General features: G+C 55.5%; 1 protein-coding gene across 4 annotated transcripts; it reads right to left on the bottom strand.

Annotated features, from left to right (window-relative positions):
- Nucleotides 1-1,713: 1,713 nt before the first annotated feature.
- DNMT3B (DNA methyltransferase 3 beta) lies at nt 1,714-18,126 on the bottom strand. Of its 4 annotated transcripts, none has more exons than XM_066198693.1 (19): nt 18,022-18,126; nt 14,385-14,511; nt 13,609-13,715; nt 12,399-12,554; nt 11,714-11,902; nt 10,423-10,581; nt 9,613-9,720; nt 8,763-8,904; nt 8,271-8,399; nt 7,800-7,844; nt 7,380-7,459; nt 6,985-7,097; nt 6,431-6,614; nt 6,104-6,188; nt 5,396-5,634; nt 5,147-5,237; nt 4,785-4,933; nt 4,050-4,135; nt 1,714-2,892 (listed from the first exon to the last, which is right to left on the bottom strand). In XM_066198693.1, the coding sequence occupies exons 1-19, from the start codon at nt 18,124-18,126 to the stop codon at nt 2,748-2,750; spliced, it is 2,439 nt and encodes an 812-aa protein (XP_066054790.1). In that variant the 3' UTR covers nt 1,714-2,747. The 4 variants fall into 4 exon arrangements, with proteins under 4 accessions (XP_066054790.1, XP_066054791.1, XP_066054792.1 ...); XM_066198694.1 differs by having other exon boundaries at nt 4,785-5,011; nt 5,396-5,541; XM_066198695.1 differs by having other exon boundaries at nt 12,399-12,482.
- Nucleotides 18,127-18,631: the final 505 nt, after the last annotated feature.

Raw genomic sequence — 18,631 nt, 5'->3', positions numbered from 1 at the left:
TTGTGAGTTTCCATACTCCAGATACAAAAAATGTGAAAATGGTTTAAAAATGATACATTTATTGTATAAAAACCCGCAATATGTTCAACATTAAAAATCCTTAACCTAAAAAAATAGCACCAGGGAGAGTTAGAAACCTTTAAAAAGTATTAAAAAGGAATTTCTGAGATCCCCCTCCCTTAACAACGTTTCATAAACTCATAATAAAAGGCAGCTCTTACAGGGAAAAACATTTCAAGGAAGACTTGTCTACTACAATTCTCATCAAGTGAGCTTAATGCCAAGACAATTCTCATTCCTCTTTTATCTTTGTTTACTTTCCCCAAGTCCTTTTTTTTCCCTCATCTATTTGTTTTCCTTTTGATCAGATAGGAAAGGATGTGAGATTTGGAGTATCTAAGATCAGGGATGCCAAGGAGTGGAGGGCACCGTGTTCACCCAGTCTGGAAAAACCAAGCCCATCAGACCAGAGGATGGCTGTCACCCTGAGCCCCTGCACTGGATGGCTGTTTGCCCTCAGGCCCCACACTGGGCTCCAAACAGGGACTGCAAGGACCTGGGATGAGGAATTAGTGTTATGGCTGGGGTCCAGCTCAACATAAGGATCACAGATTGGCAAGGAGTCCAAAAGCAGCTGGTGCAGCGCTGGCAAGGCCAAGGCTTCCCAAACACCTCCAGCATGCACAGAACCATGTTCCCAGTCCAGGGGCTGGTGACAAGAGGGTGCTACATGTCCCCAAGCATTTGTCAAGCATTGGAGGTGCCAGCAGTGACATGGACCAGCCTGCTTGGCTTTCCTCAGAGTTTTCGTAACTAAAGCATGTGGTTTGAACAAGTCACTGAGAATTAACCCCTAAGGAGATCTCTCTAACGAGTAACCTCGAGGTTAAAACGGGGAAAAAAGCCTTTAAACTACCTGGGCTTCCCTTGCTGTCCATTCCCAAGCACAGCCTTGGATTGGAGACCAAGAGAAGATGGTCCTCAGAGCTGGGATGGAAAACTGCACACAAGGGTGGAAAATAGGAGGCTGCTGTCCTCCACCACAAGGACAGGGGTGCCAGAGAGGTAGAAGGAGCTGGGAGAAAAGGTCTTCCCAGTGATGCTGTATAGCACCTTGCAAGAGAGCAAGGCAGCCTGGCATTGAGTGGGTGGAGGGTTAGCCCATGGTTTGAACCTGAATAATTTTGAGAAGGTGTCCGAGGGCTCTTCCAGAGTCAGGTGACAGGTGAACAGCAGAGGTAGGGGAAGACAGAGGGACCAAGGGGGGAGTTGTTTCAGTGCATTGAAATGTGCATTGGAATTCAGAATCCCCAGAGATGCCTGCTGGAACAGTAGCCCAGTAGCTACAGAAAACCTGGTGGAAATGGACACAGGCACCTGCACCTTCACGGTGGCCACAGGCTCAGCATGCCCAGGACTTCATGGACAGCATGATAATCACTCTGGCAAAGCTGGGGAGTAGAGGAAGGCAAATAAAAGTGAGCACAGTGGTGGCAGGAGCGCCCAGTTTTGGGGTACAGCCCCAGGAGCCCCCAGGGTGCTGCCAGGCTGGGGCTGGGCAAACAATCCCAACTCTGTGCACAGAGATGCACAGGGGAGGAGAGGTACAGCCCCTGCCTGCAGACCCCCAAGACCCCCCAGCAGTGGCAGTGTTTTCCTGCCTCACTGTCCCATTCCCTGTGCACTGCATGAGGTGGGCACAGGCAAGAGCAGTGATGCACTCCTGGTCGCTGCACTCCAGGAGGGTTGGGTGGGATTTTTCCCGGAAGGAATGCCCTGCCACCACTGCCTGGGTTCATGACATCCTACATGACATTAGGGGTGCTGAGATTTGAGGGTGCCATTGACCATTACACTGTCCTTCCTGCTGACATACCACATTCATTTGGGAAATGGATGCTCCAAGAACATATTCCTTTACAGGCCCTGGAGCCCAAATCCTCTCTGCTCCAGTTACTGTGTAAGCTTTCAAACCATTCAGCAGGATTTTAAAATGCAAGGAAAGGTTTTAGATGCTTTAAAAATAAGTAGTGAATATTTGTAAACTACAACAAAACATATAAAACAATATTTCTTTAGTTCTAGCTAGAAAAGTAATTCTATCACCTCACAGTTCAGTTTCAGCTACATTCAGGTCTAGGAATCTCCACATTCTTATGTAATGCCTTAAAGCAGCAATAGACATTAAAACAACAAAATTAAAATTTATAAAAAAAATAAAAACAAAAAAGATTTGGTTTCTGTATGATCCTGTGTTCAGTGTGTAATCTAAGCAGGGTCCCTTACACCTGCTGCTATGGTTTGGGGGGTTTTTGGCAGTTACTTCAAGAGGTTTTGTTTGTTTAGGAAAAGCACCAATTCGCTGTAGTTCAGGTTTGCCTGCAGCTCCCCGGCAGCTGCCCTGCACACTGGCTGCTCAGCAAGTGGTGACTTCCCGGCTCCAGGCTAAACCGGAATAGTTAATGCTCTGGAGGATGAGACTCATCAGTGATGCATAGAGCTTTGTGTGCTGGGTAATTAAAGCTTCGTCCATCATTTCCTACGTATCACTGCTAGTCCCTTTAAAGAAGTTATTACCCTGCCAGGTTCTTTGGTTACAGACATTCCTCGGCTCTCCCGGTGGGGCCAGGCTGCCGTCCCGCGGCACGTGGCCGGGGAGGGACGGGGCCCTGGCAGTCCGGTGGCCGAGCCCGTCCCTCTCCCACCACAGCAGCGGTGCTGTGCATCTTTACCAGAGAGACGAGGGACTATTCACAGGCAAAGTAATCCTTGAGTGGGGAGAAGAGGTGCCGGATGACAGGGACGTTCCACGATCCGCCCCCCAGCAGCTTCTTGCGAGTCCCGCGGCTGATGTTGGAGACATCCGTGTAGGGGAGGGGGAAGCCAAAGATCCTGCGGAGCAGAGGCAGCAGAGGGTAGGTGAGGCAGAGCAGGAGCAGGAATCCCTTTCCCTGGGCAGCACTGCTCCCAGGCCACCCAAAGACAATGAGCATTGGGAGTCTCCTATGGGGAGGGGATTCAGCATTCCAGCACAATTGGAGCCCCATGTGACCTGAGCAGTGTCAGCATTCTGGATGGAGCCAGGCCAGTGACTTCCCACCATCCCCAGTGCCCTCCGCCTTGTAGGACTTCCTGGCAAGGCTCCTTTGCCTGGGCATCCCGCCTGCCTCTGCTCAGCAGCACCTCTGCGAGCATTGCCTCAGGGCTACTCCATGGAGATAGGACTGAGTAGCTCTGGGTAGCTCTGAGTCATGGGCTGGGCACTTCCCTTACAATCAGATGAAAGTCCAAGAGCCATTTCACATGACAAAGGCTTGGAATTGTTATTTTACTTTCAAATGCCTTTAGCTCAGTGTTAACTCCAACAAATACTTGCAATTTAAATATAAGCAAGCAAAACTATTTAACCCCAGTCTTGTGTTTACTGGCCAGAAGCATCCATGATGCAACACCTTCAGGTTACTCGGTGTGCAGGACTGCTTGCAATTGGCTTTGTCTACTTCTGTTTGTTTTGCCATGAATTCAGGGTGCTACGGGATGTGTAAAGTGCAAAACAGGGTGCACTCATGCTTTGCCACAGGAGCTGCTGGCTCTAGTGTGAGCTCTCCCGCACCACCCACCACAGCCACAGCAGCCACTCAGTTCCTCTCCATAAACCCACAACCATGTCACTGACCAGGGCACAGGGCTGCCATACAGCACACCACATCAGCCTGGGCCTCACCCCAAAGCCAGTCCACGTGTACACCCCCAGCCAGGCCCACCACACAGCATCCTGAGCAAGCCCCATCACTCCTCCCTCCAAAACCTTCAGGACCAGGGCAGGGGAACACTCCTCCCCTGCAGTCTCATCACTACTTTTTAGTAAGTGCATTAATTATCATGAGCACATCACTGCAGGGAAGCTGCCCCATGCAGGAGCTGTGGCTCCTCGCTCCCAGGAGCTAGGCTTAGAGCCAGGGAGACAAAAAAACCCACACCAACGGGCACTACAAAACAAACCAAAACTACCGCGAGAGATCCAAGAGGACAGCAGACTGATTGATTACCTGTCCATCCCGGGGAGGTTGCCCCAGAAGTAACGAGCTCGGTGGGCAGCTGATATCTTGATTGCATCAATCATAACTGGATTACACTGGGGGTCAAAAAGAGGGGAAATAAAAGTTAGAGGAAATGTTGGCTTGATTCTCTCTTTCATGGGCAGTCCTTCCCACTGCACTGCAGGGACTTAGAAGTCTTCACCAAATCCTCAAAATTATGTAGCTCCCACAAACTCTGTTTCACACCAGAGAATGGCCTGGGTGGCCACAGGAGCTCCCAGGCCAGGGCCATGGCCAGCAGCTGCTGACCACCACAGGGTGCTCAGTGCTGGCTCCCAAGGATCAGGATCAGGACTGTCAGCCTTCAATGGTGATTTTACACCAGTGGTCCCTGCTGACACACAACTCATCCTGGCTACCACAGAGTTAAAACTCCTTCCCAAGTCCTGACCCCACCCTCTCCCTAGAAATAACAAGCATTGCTGGGAACAGATGCTTTCTGCAAGGCTGGCAAAACCCCTCCCCCAGAGGACTAGTGCTTGGGTTTCACCTGATGGAAGCCAGAGGGGAGGATCCAGAGCCAAGACTAAACTTGATTCCTTGGCATGTGCACCGGGGCAGGGGGTTTTCCAGCATCAGGGCCACAGGAAACCATAGCCAGACCCTCACACCCGGCACACCCTGCACAGCCCAGCGAATGTCACCTGCTCCAATGCCTTTCCCACAGCTGTCAGCAATCCCTACCTCCAGAAACCGGGAAATGTCCCTCTTGTCGTTGATCCTCATGGCCACCACATTCTCAAACATCCAGAAGAAGGGCCGCTCCTCGCCTGCCTTGGGACGAGCGTAGTTGAGCAGGTGGTAGAACTCGAAGAACAGCCTCCCGGTTCCTTCTGCAAGGAAAAAGCCGAGCAGCAGGTTGGGACCAGCTGGGACACAGGGTGTGGGGCTGGGGGACCTGGCTGCCCTCCCTGCCAAGAGGGGTATGGAAACAGCCCATCACCAATACGCCCTGGGGCTGAACCACTTCCCCAGGCTGTAGGGTGGCTCCATGCCCCAGGAACACCTTTAAGTTATGCAGCCCAGCAGAGGGAAAGCAGTCTTACCAAACAGTGCCTTCCTTGTTGGGTTGACAAGGGACACATCGTCACAGGGGCTTCCACCGATCACCAGGTCAAAGGGACCCCATTCCTCAATCTACAGAGAACAGACAATCCAGACCATTAGGAGATGCCACAGAAATGGGTCTCTCCTCCCCAACGGGGCAAGGCACAAGCTTGTCCCAGAGCTGGTGGGGTGAGAGCCATGCCCCCATGGTGCCATGCCCCTCAGGCTCCCACAGAAGCAGAGCTCACATTTCTCTTGGTTATGTTCCTGACGTCGTGCACGTAGGTGATGTTGCCCTCGGGCCGCAGGGTGCTGGCAGCAATGGGGTTCTCGCAGATCTCTGAGGCAATGTACTTCTCCACTTGGATGCCCAAGTCCTTCAGCACCGTGTACCCTGCCAACGGACAGAGGTCTGAGGTCGCTCTGCTCTCTTTAGCCTCCAAGTCTCCTTCGTCAGCACCGCTCGATGTGGCCGCTCCTGGATTTCCTAGGTGGGTGTAGTCAAACAGCACTTCAGGGTGAGTAAACTTTGATTTGACCTATTCCTGCAGGCAGGTTTGCTCCCAGAAAGCAGAATGCCAGAGCTGAGTGAACTGAGCCAAACCAGTTGCCCTCAGGCATTTCACAGGTTACTGGTGTCCCCACAGCTCTGGCTTCTCAGGGAACCAGCCACCCCAGATCACACTCTGCACAGCAGGAACACCTCTGTGAGGTGCCCACACATGTCCTCCTTCCATCCCTTCCCTTTCCATGCCCTCTGTCCATCCCTCCCCTCCTTCACAGCCCTGTCCAGCAGGAAAGGGAGACCCTGCCCTCATCCATCCTCTGATGGGGATCTCCCTGCTTTTACCCCCTCCTCCCCACCAGGCTTTTAGAGACAGGTTTGAGCCCTGGAATGATTCATCCCCAATGGCCACTGCCCAGAGCTGCCCAGCCGTGCTTCCCTACTGCCTCACCTGTTGCCACCCCATCGAACAACGAGAGCACTCGAATCGGTCTCCTCTTGGCTGGAGGAACTGTTGGGTAGATTTTGGGTGCAGCCTGCAATGGAGAGAGCCATGAATCCCCAACCCTGGCAGTGCTGCATTGTCCCATAAGGCTCTGAATGCAGCACCTCCACCTTCAGGAGAGCATCTGTGGGACCAAGAGCCTGGCACCCTTGGAAAGGGTGGATGAACAAGACCAAGGCAAGAGGGAAGAGGAAGTCCAGGTCGCTCATCCTGCCCTCAGTGACCCTCTTCCCCACATCCCAGCATACTGAGCTCCCTGCTCACAGCCCTTACGTATTCCTGTCCCTTGTCACTGGTGAAGAAGTCCTGCAGGCGAGTGTTCCAGTCCTGCCGGCGCTGCAGCACGCCGTGGTTCTGCTGGGGCTGGCACATGTAGCAGTTCCAGGGCTCCTGGTCTTTCACTCTGCCCGACGTACCTCGCCCTACCAGCACATCCAGACACTCCACACAGAAGCACCTGCCCAAACCACAACAGCTTGTGCTTATCACCCCAGCAACCCTTTTGGGTCACCCCAGCTTCTCCTGGAGTCTCCCCTGCCATGCACCCACCATTTTACAGGATATCTTTTCCAGGCAGTACCCTGGTTTTTAGGGCTGCTAACACAAGCTGGTGACCAAGACATGGGTAAGTCTCCTGCCAACCTCCACTGGGCTTATTCAGGTGATACTTGGCTCAGTAAGGGCAGGTAAGCTCTGTTGGGATATGCTGCCTGGCAGCCAACTGGGGAGCACAGCCCCTGCCCAGGCTCATGGAGGACTCTGTTTCCTGCAGCTCCCTGGGAATGATGCCAGGCCCTCAGCCCCAGGAGGAGAGATGTGGGGCTCACCTGCAGCAGCTGGTGTTGCTGCAGAGCAGCAGCTCCTTGCCTGCGCAGCAGACACTACAGTAGGACTGGTACCCATCTTCGTCATACATGTAGAAGTACTCCAGGAATCTATCCTAGCAAAATGACATCCAGGAGCAGAGAAGGACAGAGGATCAGGAGCTGTGCCCAGAGGGTGGAGAACACAGATTTGCACCATCCCCAGTACACAATGAGGGCTCAGAGATGCACATCTTTGGTGTTTCAGGTGGTGAGAACATGCTGAGGGACAGCCCCATGGGGGACACAGCATGGCCAGGACCTGGCACAGCCAGCCCCTGTCCCAGGAGCACTGGCTGGACCTCAGCCCCATCCTCTGATCCCAGGGTCCCACTCATCCCCAGCACAGCAGCACTTACCCTGCATGTCTGGCAGAGGCCCCCCTTGAACAGTGGGTGGAAGATGGCCGGGTTCCTCCTCCCGCAGGACAAACAGCTGTCTATGGGACAGAGGGCTACACTCACCCACGGCAGGGACCACCCAGGGCAGGCACCCCTTACACCCCACCACAGGCTGCTGAGGCTGGAGCCTCCCCTTAGAGCAGCATCTGGATAAGGCCTCCCCTCAGAACTGCATCCAAATGGGGCCTGCCCTTGGAGCCACATGCAGATGCAGCTGTGGCTCCCCATGGATGATCCACATACCATCCTGTCCCCCTCAGCACTCACAGCACTTTCCCCCCTCCTACATGGTGCAGTTGAAAAGGGACCCATGACACTTGCTGAGCACCCCCCCAGCACCTCCCACCTCTTCCAAGGAGAGACAGGGCCAGTGTTTACCTTCCAGCTTCCCGCTGTTGTTCGCAACTTCGGATACCATTTGCTCTTCATAAAATTGAAAAAAAAGAAAATGGGAAAAAAAGGTTTATTATTCTTTGTGTAACAAACTCTAAATCCACTCTGTGTACAGGTGCCTTATTTCTTGCATTAGAACTACTCCAGCTTTGCTGAGAGATTTTGGTGCAGAACCCACATCCTTTCACTGACGGAGGTATTAGAGCTCAGTGTAGCAGCACATGGTCATGCTCCAAACTGAGCCAGTGGTGGAGCCCAGCCCATGTCTTTGCAGTTGGGTTTGCTGGTGTCTTGTAAGGCACAAGTCAACACCACTAGACCACAAAAAGCTTCGGTCTTCAGAAACCAGGCTCATGGTCCCTGGGAAGAGCCAAGTTCTTTTCCAGAATGGTTTCCCAGTGCTCTCAGGGTGCATGGCCCAGGCCAAGGCACTCCCCAGCTCTCTCTGTTCATTACCTCGGGTCTGGTCCTCTTCCACACGCTGCTCCTTGCTGTTGTTGCAGGGGTAGGTCTTCAGCCTCTTAGTGGGGGGACACTGTTCAAGGGACACCACCTCCTCTGTCCCATTCTTCAGCATGCCATTCTCTATAAGGAAAAGGAACCTCCTTCAGGACAAGCCTCCAGCCTCAGGACTGTCCCAGGGCACCTCCTGCCAAGCCCTACCAGGTCTCACCCAAACCACAGCAGGACCCCTCCTGGCCACCCAGGTCCCCACACATGGCACAAGGCTCTGCCAGGTCAAATTTCCATGGGGATGGAGGGTGTAAAAGCCTCCAGCTTTTTGCAGTGGCACTGAGGGGTCCCAGTGAGAAGCCCCAGAATCACCTTGGGACTGGACTGGCGTGGCCACAGCACAGGGTGAGCAGGCTCAGCCAGGGCCAGCCCCCAGTGGCCACTGCCCATGCCAGCCTCCCACCAGTCCACAGCCAGCTGATGCCACCACCTCACCTGAGCCTTTGGGTGGCCGCAGTCCCTTGAGCCCCAGGGGTTTGAATCCAGTGATTGCCCAATCAATCATGGGCTTCAGCTGCTCCTCCAGTGACTCCTTGGGGCCAGTTGTAAACGTCTTCCCCGACCGGCTTCGGGCAACCTGATGAGGATGGGCAGCAGGGAACAGGGTGACAGGGTGGTCTCTGTCAGGGGAGCAGCCACAGCCTGCCGGGGCCACAGCCCCAGGCCCCCTCCTCCCCACAAACACACATTTGTGGGATTTGGTGGCCCTGAGACAGTGGCAGCTGATGGATTCCCGCTCTGGGTGTGCCCTTAGCCACACTCCGGTGTCTCCATCCCTGCAATGAGCCCATTTGTCCACACCAGCCCCAGTGGAGCCAGAAGCAGGGACAGCCCAGCCACAGCTCTTGCCCAGATTCTGCTCCCTGGCAAGTGGCAGGAAAAAAAGGCAGAAGAGGTGCCTGTGGGTCTGCAGCCCCATATGCTGACATGTGATGCATCCCTTGGATAGGGACTGGATTCACAGGTGCTCAGCACCAGCCCTGACTATAAAGGGCATCTGGCACTGACCTGGGACACCTCTGGCCAGCCTGGCACTGCCCTGCTGCCATGGTCCAAGCCCTCACAGGGAGCCTGGCCTGGGGTTCTGGAGCAGTGAGACCCTGGAGCAGCAGTAGCTACCCCTAAACCCTCAGGATAAGCAGAGTCTGGCTCCACAGCTGCACTTGGAAATAATCTCAACAGTGAAGGAGGGTTTTACTGCATCCCATCCCACTGACCCCCCAGCCCAGCTGGTTCAGCTGGCACCACCTCCTCACCCACCCACCCACCCACCCCTGGTGGTTACCTCCAGGGCATGGTAAATGGCACGGCGGTAGGACACCAGCTTGTTGAACGTGGAGGAATTGAAATGCTGCCTAAAGGCCATCAATCCCACCAGTTTGTCTGCAGAAACCTGGGAGAGAGCACCAAGATCTCACCTGTGAGATGGGAACGCCTTGCTTGGCCATATCCCCCCAGCACTGTGGCCACACAAGGAAGCCCTGTGGCAGCTTTGCCAAGAGCAGCAGAGTGACAAGGATGGGTGGGCTGCACCCTCTGCTGGCACTGCTGGCGTGACAGCAGCACAGCATTTCCTCCTGCCTGCAGCATGGGAGGGGTTGGATATCAGGAAAAGGTTCATGGTTGGGCACTAGAACAGGCTCCCCAGGGAAGTGGTCATGGCATGAGCCTGACAGAGTCCAAGGAGTGTTTGGATGACACTCTTGGGAATATGGTGGGATTTTAGGGTTGTCCTGTGCAGGGAAGGAATATAACTCGAAGATCCTTGTGGGACCCTTTCAACTCAGGATACTCTGATTCCATGAGGGTGATGGGGCACTGAGGGGGCGTCCCTCTCCAGGCAGGGAGTGACAGGGGAAGCTCTGGAGCACAGACAAAACCCTGTGAAGTGGCCAGGCAGATGTCCCCATGTCAGGATGCTATCACCAACCTACCAGTCATTAGTTACAGACACCAGAGCCATGAGAACCTGCTACACTTAACACTGGGAGGGGAGGCCTGGGAGGCTGAAGGAGCACATACAGTGCACAGCCACCCTCAGGAGTGGGGCAGAAATGTCCAGGGAAGGGTGTTTATGGCTGGGCAGCAGGCTTACCTCAGAGAACTTCCCGTCTCCAAACCACTGCACCCACCGCATGCCCGAGACTGCCTGGCGCTTGGCTGTGACTCTGTGGGACACAACGATCGCAGGCCACCAGGAAAAACCTTTGATCTTGCCCCAGACGAGCTCCCCAATTCCAAACTCCTTCCCATCCTGAAAGCACAACACAACAGATCAGCCAAAAGTACAAACTCCCCATTTTGTCTGGGCAGTTGCACAGGAGAGCCCAGGAGCACAGGGGACAGCCCTGGTGTGTCCTCGTATGTGTCACGCGTGTGGAACCTCTGTGCAGTGATCTACAAAAACTGCAACCCCCTCCCCTCAAGCACAGGGCCAAGCCATTCTGCCCCAGCAGCACTGGATCCCAGCCCTGATCCACGCTGAAGCTTAGTGGGGAGGCCTGTGTGTGCCAGTCCCATGCCGAGCCCGTGCCTGGCACACGGCGTGGTGCGTGCTCCATCCTGCACGGCCCACCTGGCACCGAGCCCCGTGCGTGTCCACTCCTGCCTCCCCCTCCAGGGTCTCTGCAAACATGGGGAAGCCTTGCACCAAGGTTGTTCCCTGGCTGCCCTCAGCAGATGAGGCTCCTCCTTGGCAAAGGGCAGCCCCTTCACAGGGCTCAGAGCTCAGCCTGTGTTGTGTGGCTGCACTCCATAGAGAGGACACCCACCCACCCTCCTCTTGCTCCTACTGGGGAGAGCAGGAAATGTGGCAGAGCGAAAAAAAGAGAAGGAAAAGAAGAACCAAAAATGTTGGTGTAGCCCATCGTAGGCCTTGCTGTGCACAGCAAGGCACCTCACATGGAGCAAAGTCACCTCTCTGCCTGCAGAGACCTCCTTCCCAGCTTTGTTCGGCAATTAGGTACTTAATTATGCAGCAAGACGCAATTGCCCAATTCCTGCAAGTCTGGGGCCCTGCCCTGTGGCCTGCAGGCACTGAATCCTGCTCTGCAGCCCCAGCAGCTTCAGTTCTCTCCAGCATCCCCAACAGAAATGCTTTCTGCACATGCAACTGCCTGTCTCAGCAGGGCACGGCACACGCCATACGCATGCGTGTCTCGGGGGGTCCACGTGTGGCACCAGTGGCAGCTTGGTGGGGCTGGTCCCCAAAGCATCCAAGCCTGATAGATGGAGGCAGCCCGGCACCATCACACCCCAGGCATGCAGGGAAGGGTGGGCAGGAGAAACAGCACTGAGGTTTCCAGTTTGTTTTGGGACAAGTCACAGGGGTTTATCCTTGCCCCACACCATGCTGGGTGCAGGGGCAGAGTTCAGCCCATCCGTACCTGGTATTCCAGCGCCATGCCCATGTCTCTGCTCTCTGACTCCTCTGCCCCCAGCTCAGCAGAGCCGTTCTGCCCCTCCTGGGAGCTGCTACCAGAGAGTGTGCTGCTGCTCTGGGATGAGTCCTGGGAGTCGTCCTCTGTCAGGTCGATGGTCACGGGTGTGGACACGGCTGAGCGACGCCTGGAGCTCTGCATGGTGGAGGCAGAAGAGTGAGTGCAGCAGGGAGAGGGACAGGGGGAGCAGAGACCTGCCCCATGTCACCCCCCATTCCCCACATCACACCCAGCCCTGTGCCATTCCCCAGCCTTGCAGCTGGGATCGGAGAGGGGGAGCCAGGGACTGAGGGCACCACTGCAGCCATGAATAGAGAGGAGAGCCCTTCACAGGCTGTCTGCAGGAGAACTGCTCTGCTTTTACCTGCCAGACCCAGAGCAAATGGTGCACCACTGCCCCCTCCCATTTTCCTTTCCCAAATCCACCCCAGGGTGCTCAACATACTCAGTTCATAGCAGGGGCTAAAAATAGCAAATAAACACACCCCCTTCAAAGGGGAAACTGAGGCACAGGAAGGCTGCACCATCTCTGGAGACACTTCACCGGGGCACAACAGTAGTGCAGGTCTCTGGATCCCCAAGGAAGCCCCAGGGAAGTCCCAGGGAAGCCCTGGCCCTGCCAGACCCTCACCCGCATCGGAGTTGGCAGGTCCCTGAGAGTCCCCACACTGCGTGGTGGTTCTTTGATCCGCATCTCGTGCCGGGTCCGCCCTGCCTGGAACATGAGGCAGAGGGTGGGCTTCTGCCTGAGGCTGCTCTCCCACCCAGCACTGCCCCAGGGCTGCACCTGCTACCAGAACAGAGAGTGTCATGGCATGGGCACCCTCCTCACATGGGGACATGGACAGTCTGTGCCTCATGGGGCTGAGCACCACAGGCAGTGCCTTGGGGAAGGTGAGAGGAAGCAGGTGGATGCTGGAGGCACCTTGTGCTGAGCCCTTTTGGACAACTTTCTGCTCCACAGCATCTCTGCAAGGCTCAGGAGCCCCACTGCTGCAGCCCACTGCACCCAGCATGACAGAGACAGCAGGAGGCACAGCTGGGAGGACTGGGATGCCAGGAGAACAACAGGCCACAGCAAAGCACCGGTCCCAGGCATGGACCCACTTATACACACCCTGGATGCTCTCACACTCCTGTGGGTGCTCTTTCCCACAGCCAGCCCTGCAGCAGCACCCAGGGCAGCCTTTCCCTGGTGGTCACAGTTACAGTCCAGCTCGGACTTGTTTCCTGCACTCAGCATAACAGAGATTCAAAATTAATTGAGATTTTTGCAGTGAAGAGCCCCCAAACTAAACACAGTGGGAAAGCTGAATTTTCATCCTCTGAATTTATGGCTCTTTCTTTTGGAAGCTGCCTCATCTCAGGCAGATCTCAAAACTTGAGTTCTAAATACAACTCAAAACAACAAAGCCAGAAGGCAAAAATGCTTCCAGACCCTGGGGAGTTTGTCAACCCAGTCAACAAAAGATGGTGGGTGAAATTGGGGTCCAGGCGCACAGCAGCTAAAAGAAGCTCATCCCAACAGTGGGAGGCACGAGATGCTTCTGTGTATCAATACAGCCAAGACTTTAAAGAAAATACCAGCATAATAATTATTAGGCTGCTGCAACATGTAATGGGCATCACTGCATCCCACGCCACCCCCTGCTACTGCTGTGGTATCATGAGAAGCAGGAATTTAAAAATTGAAATATTACACTGGTGAGTATTGCATCCATCACTGGACTGTTCCTCTGGTGCTGAGCACAAGAGAAGGCCAGAGGGAAAGAGATGAGGATCCCAGCACCAGATGCCCCCCTCAGACAGCCCCCCCGAAAGCACCCTGGCTGTTCCCTTACCCTCTGCACTGACGCCAGATCAAGCGGCCAGGCCAGGTCCTCCTTGGAGAGGTCTCCATTGCTGTCCTTCTCCTTTTTCAGGGGCAGCAGTCCCAGGCCCCTGGAATCTGGGAGAGACAGAGCAGCCTCAGGCTCCACAAGCCCACCTGGCTTGTAGAAATGTCCCTGCATACTCCAGCCTCCCACTGCGCCCAGAGAACATCACAATTTGGAGACACCAAAACCTCATTTCGGAGAAAGGTGGCTGAGATCAGAGACAAGTGGTGTCCCCAGGGCTCCCCATTGTGGCACCACAGCCCCAGATCACCCACCTGTCCCTAAAACTGGGAGGAATTAGCAGCAAGCATGGGGACATTCTTATCTACTCCCTTGTTCTGAAAGCTCAGAGGCACAAGGAGGCCTAATGCCAGCTCTTCAGTGCTTGTCACCATGTCATTTAAGGCAAGAGGTGGGATTTGGGAACCCTGACTGGAGAATCCCAGGAGCAGCAATGTAGCCCCTCAGGTCATTGGCACCCTGCAGGCTGGAGGGGGGGGATCCCCTGTTTTCTTCACTTCATGGGGGTTAAATTACTGAGGGGCAGAGCCAGCATCCCATTTCCACAACCATACCATGACCTGGATCACAGAAATCCAGTGAGGTCACGGAGGGAATTTGGCCACAGTCACAACACTTCATCCCCCAGCAAGGCCCTGGGACAAAGGCTGTGAGATTCCCAACCCTGTGCATCCTTGCACATCCTGGGTGCCCTCTGGGCTCAGTGTGGTGACCCTCACCTGGAGTGCTGGGGTTCCCATTCGTCTCCAGTACAACACCAGGTGCATTGTCCCCGTTGATGAGGATCAGCTTTGCCCTACAGTCTGCCTCATCCTGTCCGTGATTCTTGTCCTTTTTCATGGTCTCCTGTAGAAGCCAGAATGGAAAGGATTTTCAGCTGTGCAAGGAAGCCCCAGGGAGGGCAAAGCAGACAGAAGGAGGTCCTAGAGCCAGTTTTAACATCATGCCCTTAGCAGAGGGTTATGACAGGAGATGCCTCTAAAGGTCCTGGGAAATAAAGGGCACTTGCACATAACCTGCACACAAATGTGGTGGCCCTAAAGATCAACCAGCTCCACCTAAAAGAGCTCCCAGATGCAACCCACTTATCCTTAGGGAACAACAGGTTTTCCCCCAACATCTGTATGCTGGCTTGGAGCTGCCGAGCCCCAGCTCTCTCTGACAGACCCTGTCTGGAGGTAAGTTGCACTCCACCAGCCACCCTGTAGAAACCAGGGGACAGCCCACCCCTGGAGCACCAGCCTCCCCCAGAAGTGGGTGGGCTGTTCCCACAGCAGCACAGGCAAGCAGTCCGCCATGGGGGGCAAAGTCCTGGAGCCTGCATGAAACTCTCCCAGAGGGAGGAAACTCCTCCTGCCTCGCTCTTGGCCTCAGCTCCCCCGCCCAGGGTGAAGGGGCAGAGCAGGGGGCCGTGCCACAGCAGCCCAGCACCCCCTGCCCTGGTGTCCCCCCTCAAAGCTGGGGCTCACCTTGCTCGCTGCCTTTCCCTTGAGTGCCCTCCCTGGCTCCTGTTTCCTGAGGTGGAAGCTCCCAGCTTTCCCAGAGGCACCCAGATGCCATGAACTATGCTGCCTCACTGACGGGCTATGGGTCTGTGCTGCAACTTGCCTCTTCAGCAGCACAGTCATTTTAGCAGCACGTAATTTAAGAGCTGAGGAGCTCCCAGGGCTTTGCCCACCTACAGCCCTGTTAGGAAGCCAAAGCAACACCCCCTTCAGCCCCAGGGAGACCCCAGCCCACCGCCCCTTCTGCATCACTCTCGTTCTGCATCGCCTCCAACCACTGCCCAAACAATTGAGATTTCTGCTTTGAAATCATCTGTCAGCACCTCTGACAAACAAAGACCAGTTGGAGACTGATGTTTTGGATGCAGAGGGCAGAGTTAAAAACCTGGTAACGCTTAAACACAAAGGAAAACAGGTGTCCAGCGGCCACGTCCTCAGGCAGAGACCCTGGTGCACATACTGCCTCCCCCCTCGACAAAGGGAGGAGGAGAGGAATGGCACCAGACACTGCATAACCCCCCACAGCTGTGTGTGCAGAAATCCCTCTGCTGCAGCACATCTGCTCCCAGACCCAGCAAACAATTCCTGGGAGCTGCCCAGACTCGCCGCCTGCCCCTGGCCCAGCGGATGGTCCCACATGGCCCCAGATGCTCCAAGATGCAGCAATCCACCACGGCACAGCACAGCCAGGTCAGGGTCAGCTCCTCCTGGTCTGCTCCCCCTCCCCAACCCACAATGCTGCAGAGCAGCAGCAGCCTTGACTAGCAGCAATGCTGCACCAAAACCAGCAAAACTTACCAAAACAAGTTAATCTCCCTTGGGAATCCCTACAGGGAGATGTCAGACATACTGTTCTCCCAGCATGAGGGTGACCTGAACCAGAGGGTACAAGGAAGATGGAGCTGGGGAGATGAGGCAGGTAAGCTTCAGGGAGGACAGAAGCAGGCAAGGATATCACCCAGCCTTCCCAAACATCTGCACCCACAAAACTCCACTGGGACCCTCAGATGACCTCTGCATTCATTCCTTTGTCAGGAACCTGAGTCCAGGAAGTTCGAACTTGCACTTCAAAATGGCTTTTCCTTTCTCAGCCCCAGGACTGTCTCACGTCCAGCACACCAGGCAAGGGGGTCCTGTCAGCCTAGCATTGGGAGGTGAAGGGCTACGGTGACACAGTGGCCAGGTCTCCCCAGGGACAAAGCCAGGACAGAACACTTGATGCCCCAAGCTCAGCTTTGCCACATGCTTAGGGAGCTCCCACATGGCCTTTATTCCCGTTATAAAGTGGGGGGAAAAAAAGAATTATTCTTTTAGAAGGAACTGCTTACTGGCAGAGCAGAGACCCACAGGTCACAGCTCTGTGGGTCCGTGGCACGGGCCACAGGTCCTGCTGTGAGTGCCGGCACCTCAGCTCCCTGCTTGGTCTGTGCCCTTCTCCAGCTGCACTGCCCAGGATCACTCAAGGACATCCCATCACCATCCTCTGATGGGAAAGGGAACGGCATACCGTGGCACAAACTGCTCATTAAAAGTCCCTCTCCCAAAGTCCTAAACCTACACAGCAATTGCAATTCCCATCCCTTCTCCTGCTGAAGCCACACAAGCCCATCCTGCTGCCCACTGACCACCAAGGGTCCACAGCAGGAGCCACAGCCTTTTGAGCTCAACCCTCCTGCTGCTCAGGAGGAAGGCTTGGTTCTTTGTCCTCGCCTCCCCTCGCAGAAACACACCAACATGTGCACTCAGGGCATTAATAATAAGAAACAGAGCACTGCCCTCACATGTGCTGGCTGACGGGAGACCAACCCTGCAGTGTTTTTGCATTGCCCAGCACCCTGCAAACACACCGGGTGCTCCACAGCCACGCACTCCAGATGAGAATCCACGAGGAGGCAAATAATGCAGAATTCCAACTCCACTGCTGAAAGTTCCCCAAGAGCCCGGCACCACCAGCAGCCCCAGCACTGCCTGGTGACCAGGACGTGCCCTGCAGCCAAATCCCACCGAGAAGACAATGAACCCGCTGACTCCACAGCCCGCCCTCATTTTGCAATACCAGTTTCTTTAAGATTTGCCAAACTGGTTAAAGACCATGCCACTGTATTAACTGCTTAGAGAGAATTCTGGTCCCTGCCTGGCCACAACGGCCAGCTACTCTGGAATGGGCAGAGCAGGCAGAGTGGGCAGGATGGCTGGGCTCACCTGGCAAAGAGCGCAGGGTGGACAGGGCTCACCTGGCTGGGCCATGCTCTGGACTGGACCCCTGCCCCTGCTCTTGGGGCTGCTCCTCCAGCCTGGCCCAGGCTGGTTTCAGTTTTCCTTACCGGGAAAACAGGCAGCCCTGTTATCAGGTGCATGTCCCCAGGAGGTGGGGAGGTTTCGGACTTTGCCTCCAGACAGGGGCATGCATATCAAAAGGCTGGAGGGAAGCTTTACCCATGGCTGGGATGGAGCCATAGCCCAAGCCCTGTTTGAATAACAAAAAGAAATAAAGAACCCTAATGGCCGGGCTGGCTCTGGGCTGTGGTGCACACTAATGGCCTTTAAGTCTCCCCAAAACGAACATTTCCCTCTAATCCTGGGAAGAAAGGAGTTGCTGGGTTGGCAGTTCCGTAAGAAAGGCGCCGATTTCGCAGATGTGCTCGTTGGGAAGGGCAGGGGGCGAAGGGCAGGCTCCCCCTGCCCGCTTCCTGTGCCTGGCCCCTCCGCTCTCCCGCTCCGGCACTTCCCTCCATTTCCCCCGGTTTCCTCCTGCCCCGCTCCGCTCCCCCCGCAGCCCTCGGCGCCCACCGCGGCTCTCCCCGCTGCCTCTCAGCAAAGCTGGGTTAAAGAAAAGAAACAAAACACAAACCGGCCCCTCCTCTCCCAGCGCAGACCAGGCTGGAGACGTCTCCCGGACAGCCACCATCCCCGCCAACCGCTGCTCCAGCTGCTCCGGGCTCTTTACCATGTTCATCCCGGTGGGATCCCGCGGGGCCGAGCCCCCCGGCGTGGGGCAGGGGCTGCCGGCGGGCAGGAGCCGGGGACTGTGGGCAGGGCTGGAGGTTTTGGGGGCTGTGGGGGCTCTGGTGCACAGGTGAGTCTCGCTCAGCGGTGAAGGGTCTTTTGTCCGGAGTCGTCACCGCTTCATTCTCTCCCTGAACAAGAGGATGTGAAGATGACAATGACACTTCGTTGTCCCCACGGCCGCCCGTCAAGCCCCGCACAGCCCCAGAGGTGGAACTAGGATACCCGGCCTCACTCCTCCTCAGCTGATTAAAAATTAGCAAACTGGAAACTGAGGCAGGAAAGGAGACTGCTAGAAAGGAGTTGCTCAGGGTAGCATGCTCCAGCCGCCCCGTCCTTGCCTTCTCCCGTTCCCAGGGAGGTCGGTGCAGGACCACCTCTTGCCCCAGGACCACCACTCGCCCAGGGGTCCCCCCACCGCTCCCCTCTCCCGGTTTCCTGGGACTTGTGCCCCA

This window comes from Chamaea fasciata, unplaced genomic scaffold (genome assembly GCF_029207755.1).
Source record: "Chamaea fasciata isolate MVZ Bird 193981 ecotype frontalis unplaced genomic scaffold, bChaFas1.0.hap1 SCAF_17, whole genome shotgun sequence".
In the NCBI taxonomy this organism is placed as follows: domain Eukaryota; kingdom Metazoa; phylum Chordata; class Aves; order Passeriformes; family Sylviidae; genus Chamaea; species Chamaea fasciata.
Note: the sequence above shows the minus strand (reverse complement) of the source record. Positions and strands in the feature narration are given on the sequence as shown.

What these genes read in the sequence shown, in the direction of transcription:
- DNMT3B (XM_066198693.1), bottom strand. Translation starts at nt 18,126, where the DNA reads ATGAACATGGTAAAGAGCCCGGAGCAGCTGGAGCAGCGGTTGGCGGGG. An exon ending in ATCTGGCGTCAGTGCAGAGG is followed by an intron (nt 12,555 to 13,608) that starts GTAAGGGAACAG and finishes TTCTGGTAGCAG; the next exon opens with GTGCAGCCCTGGGGCAGTGC. An exon ending in GCGGCCACCCAAAGGCTCAG is followed by an intron (nt 8,400 to 8,762) that starts GTGAGGTGGTGG and finishes TTTTCCTTATAG; the next exon opens with AGAATGGCATGCTGAAGAAT.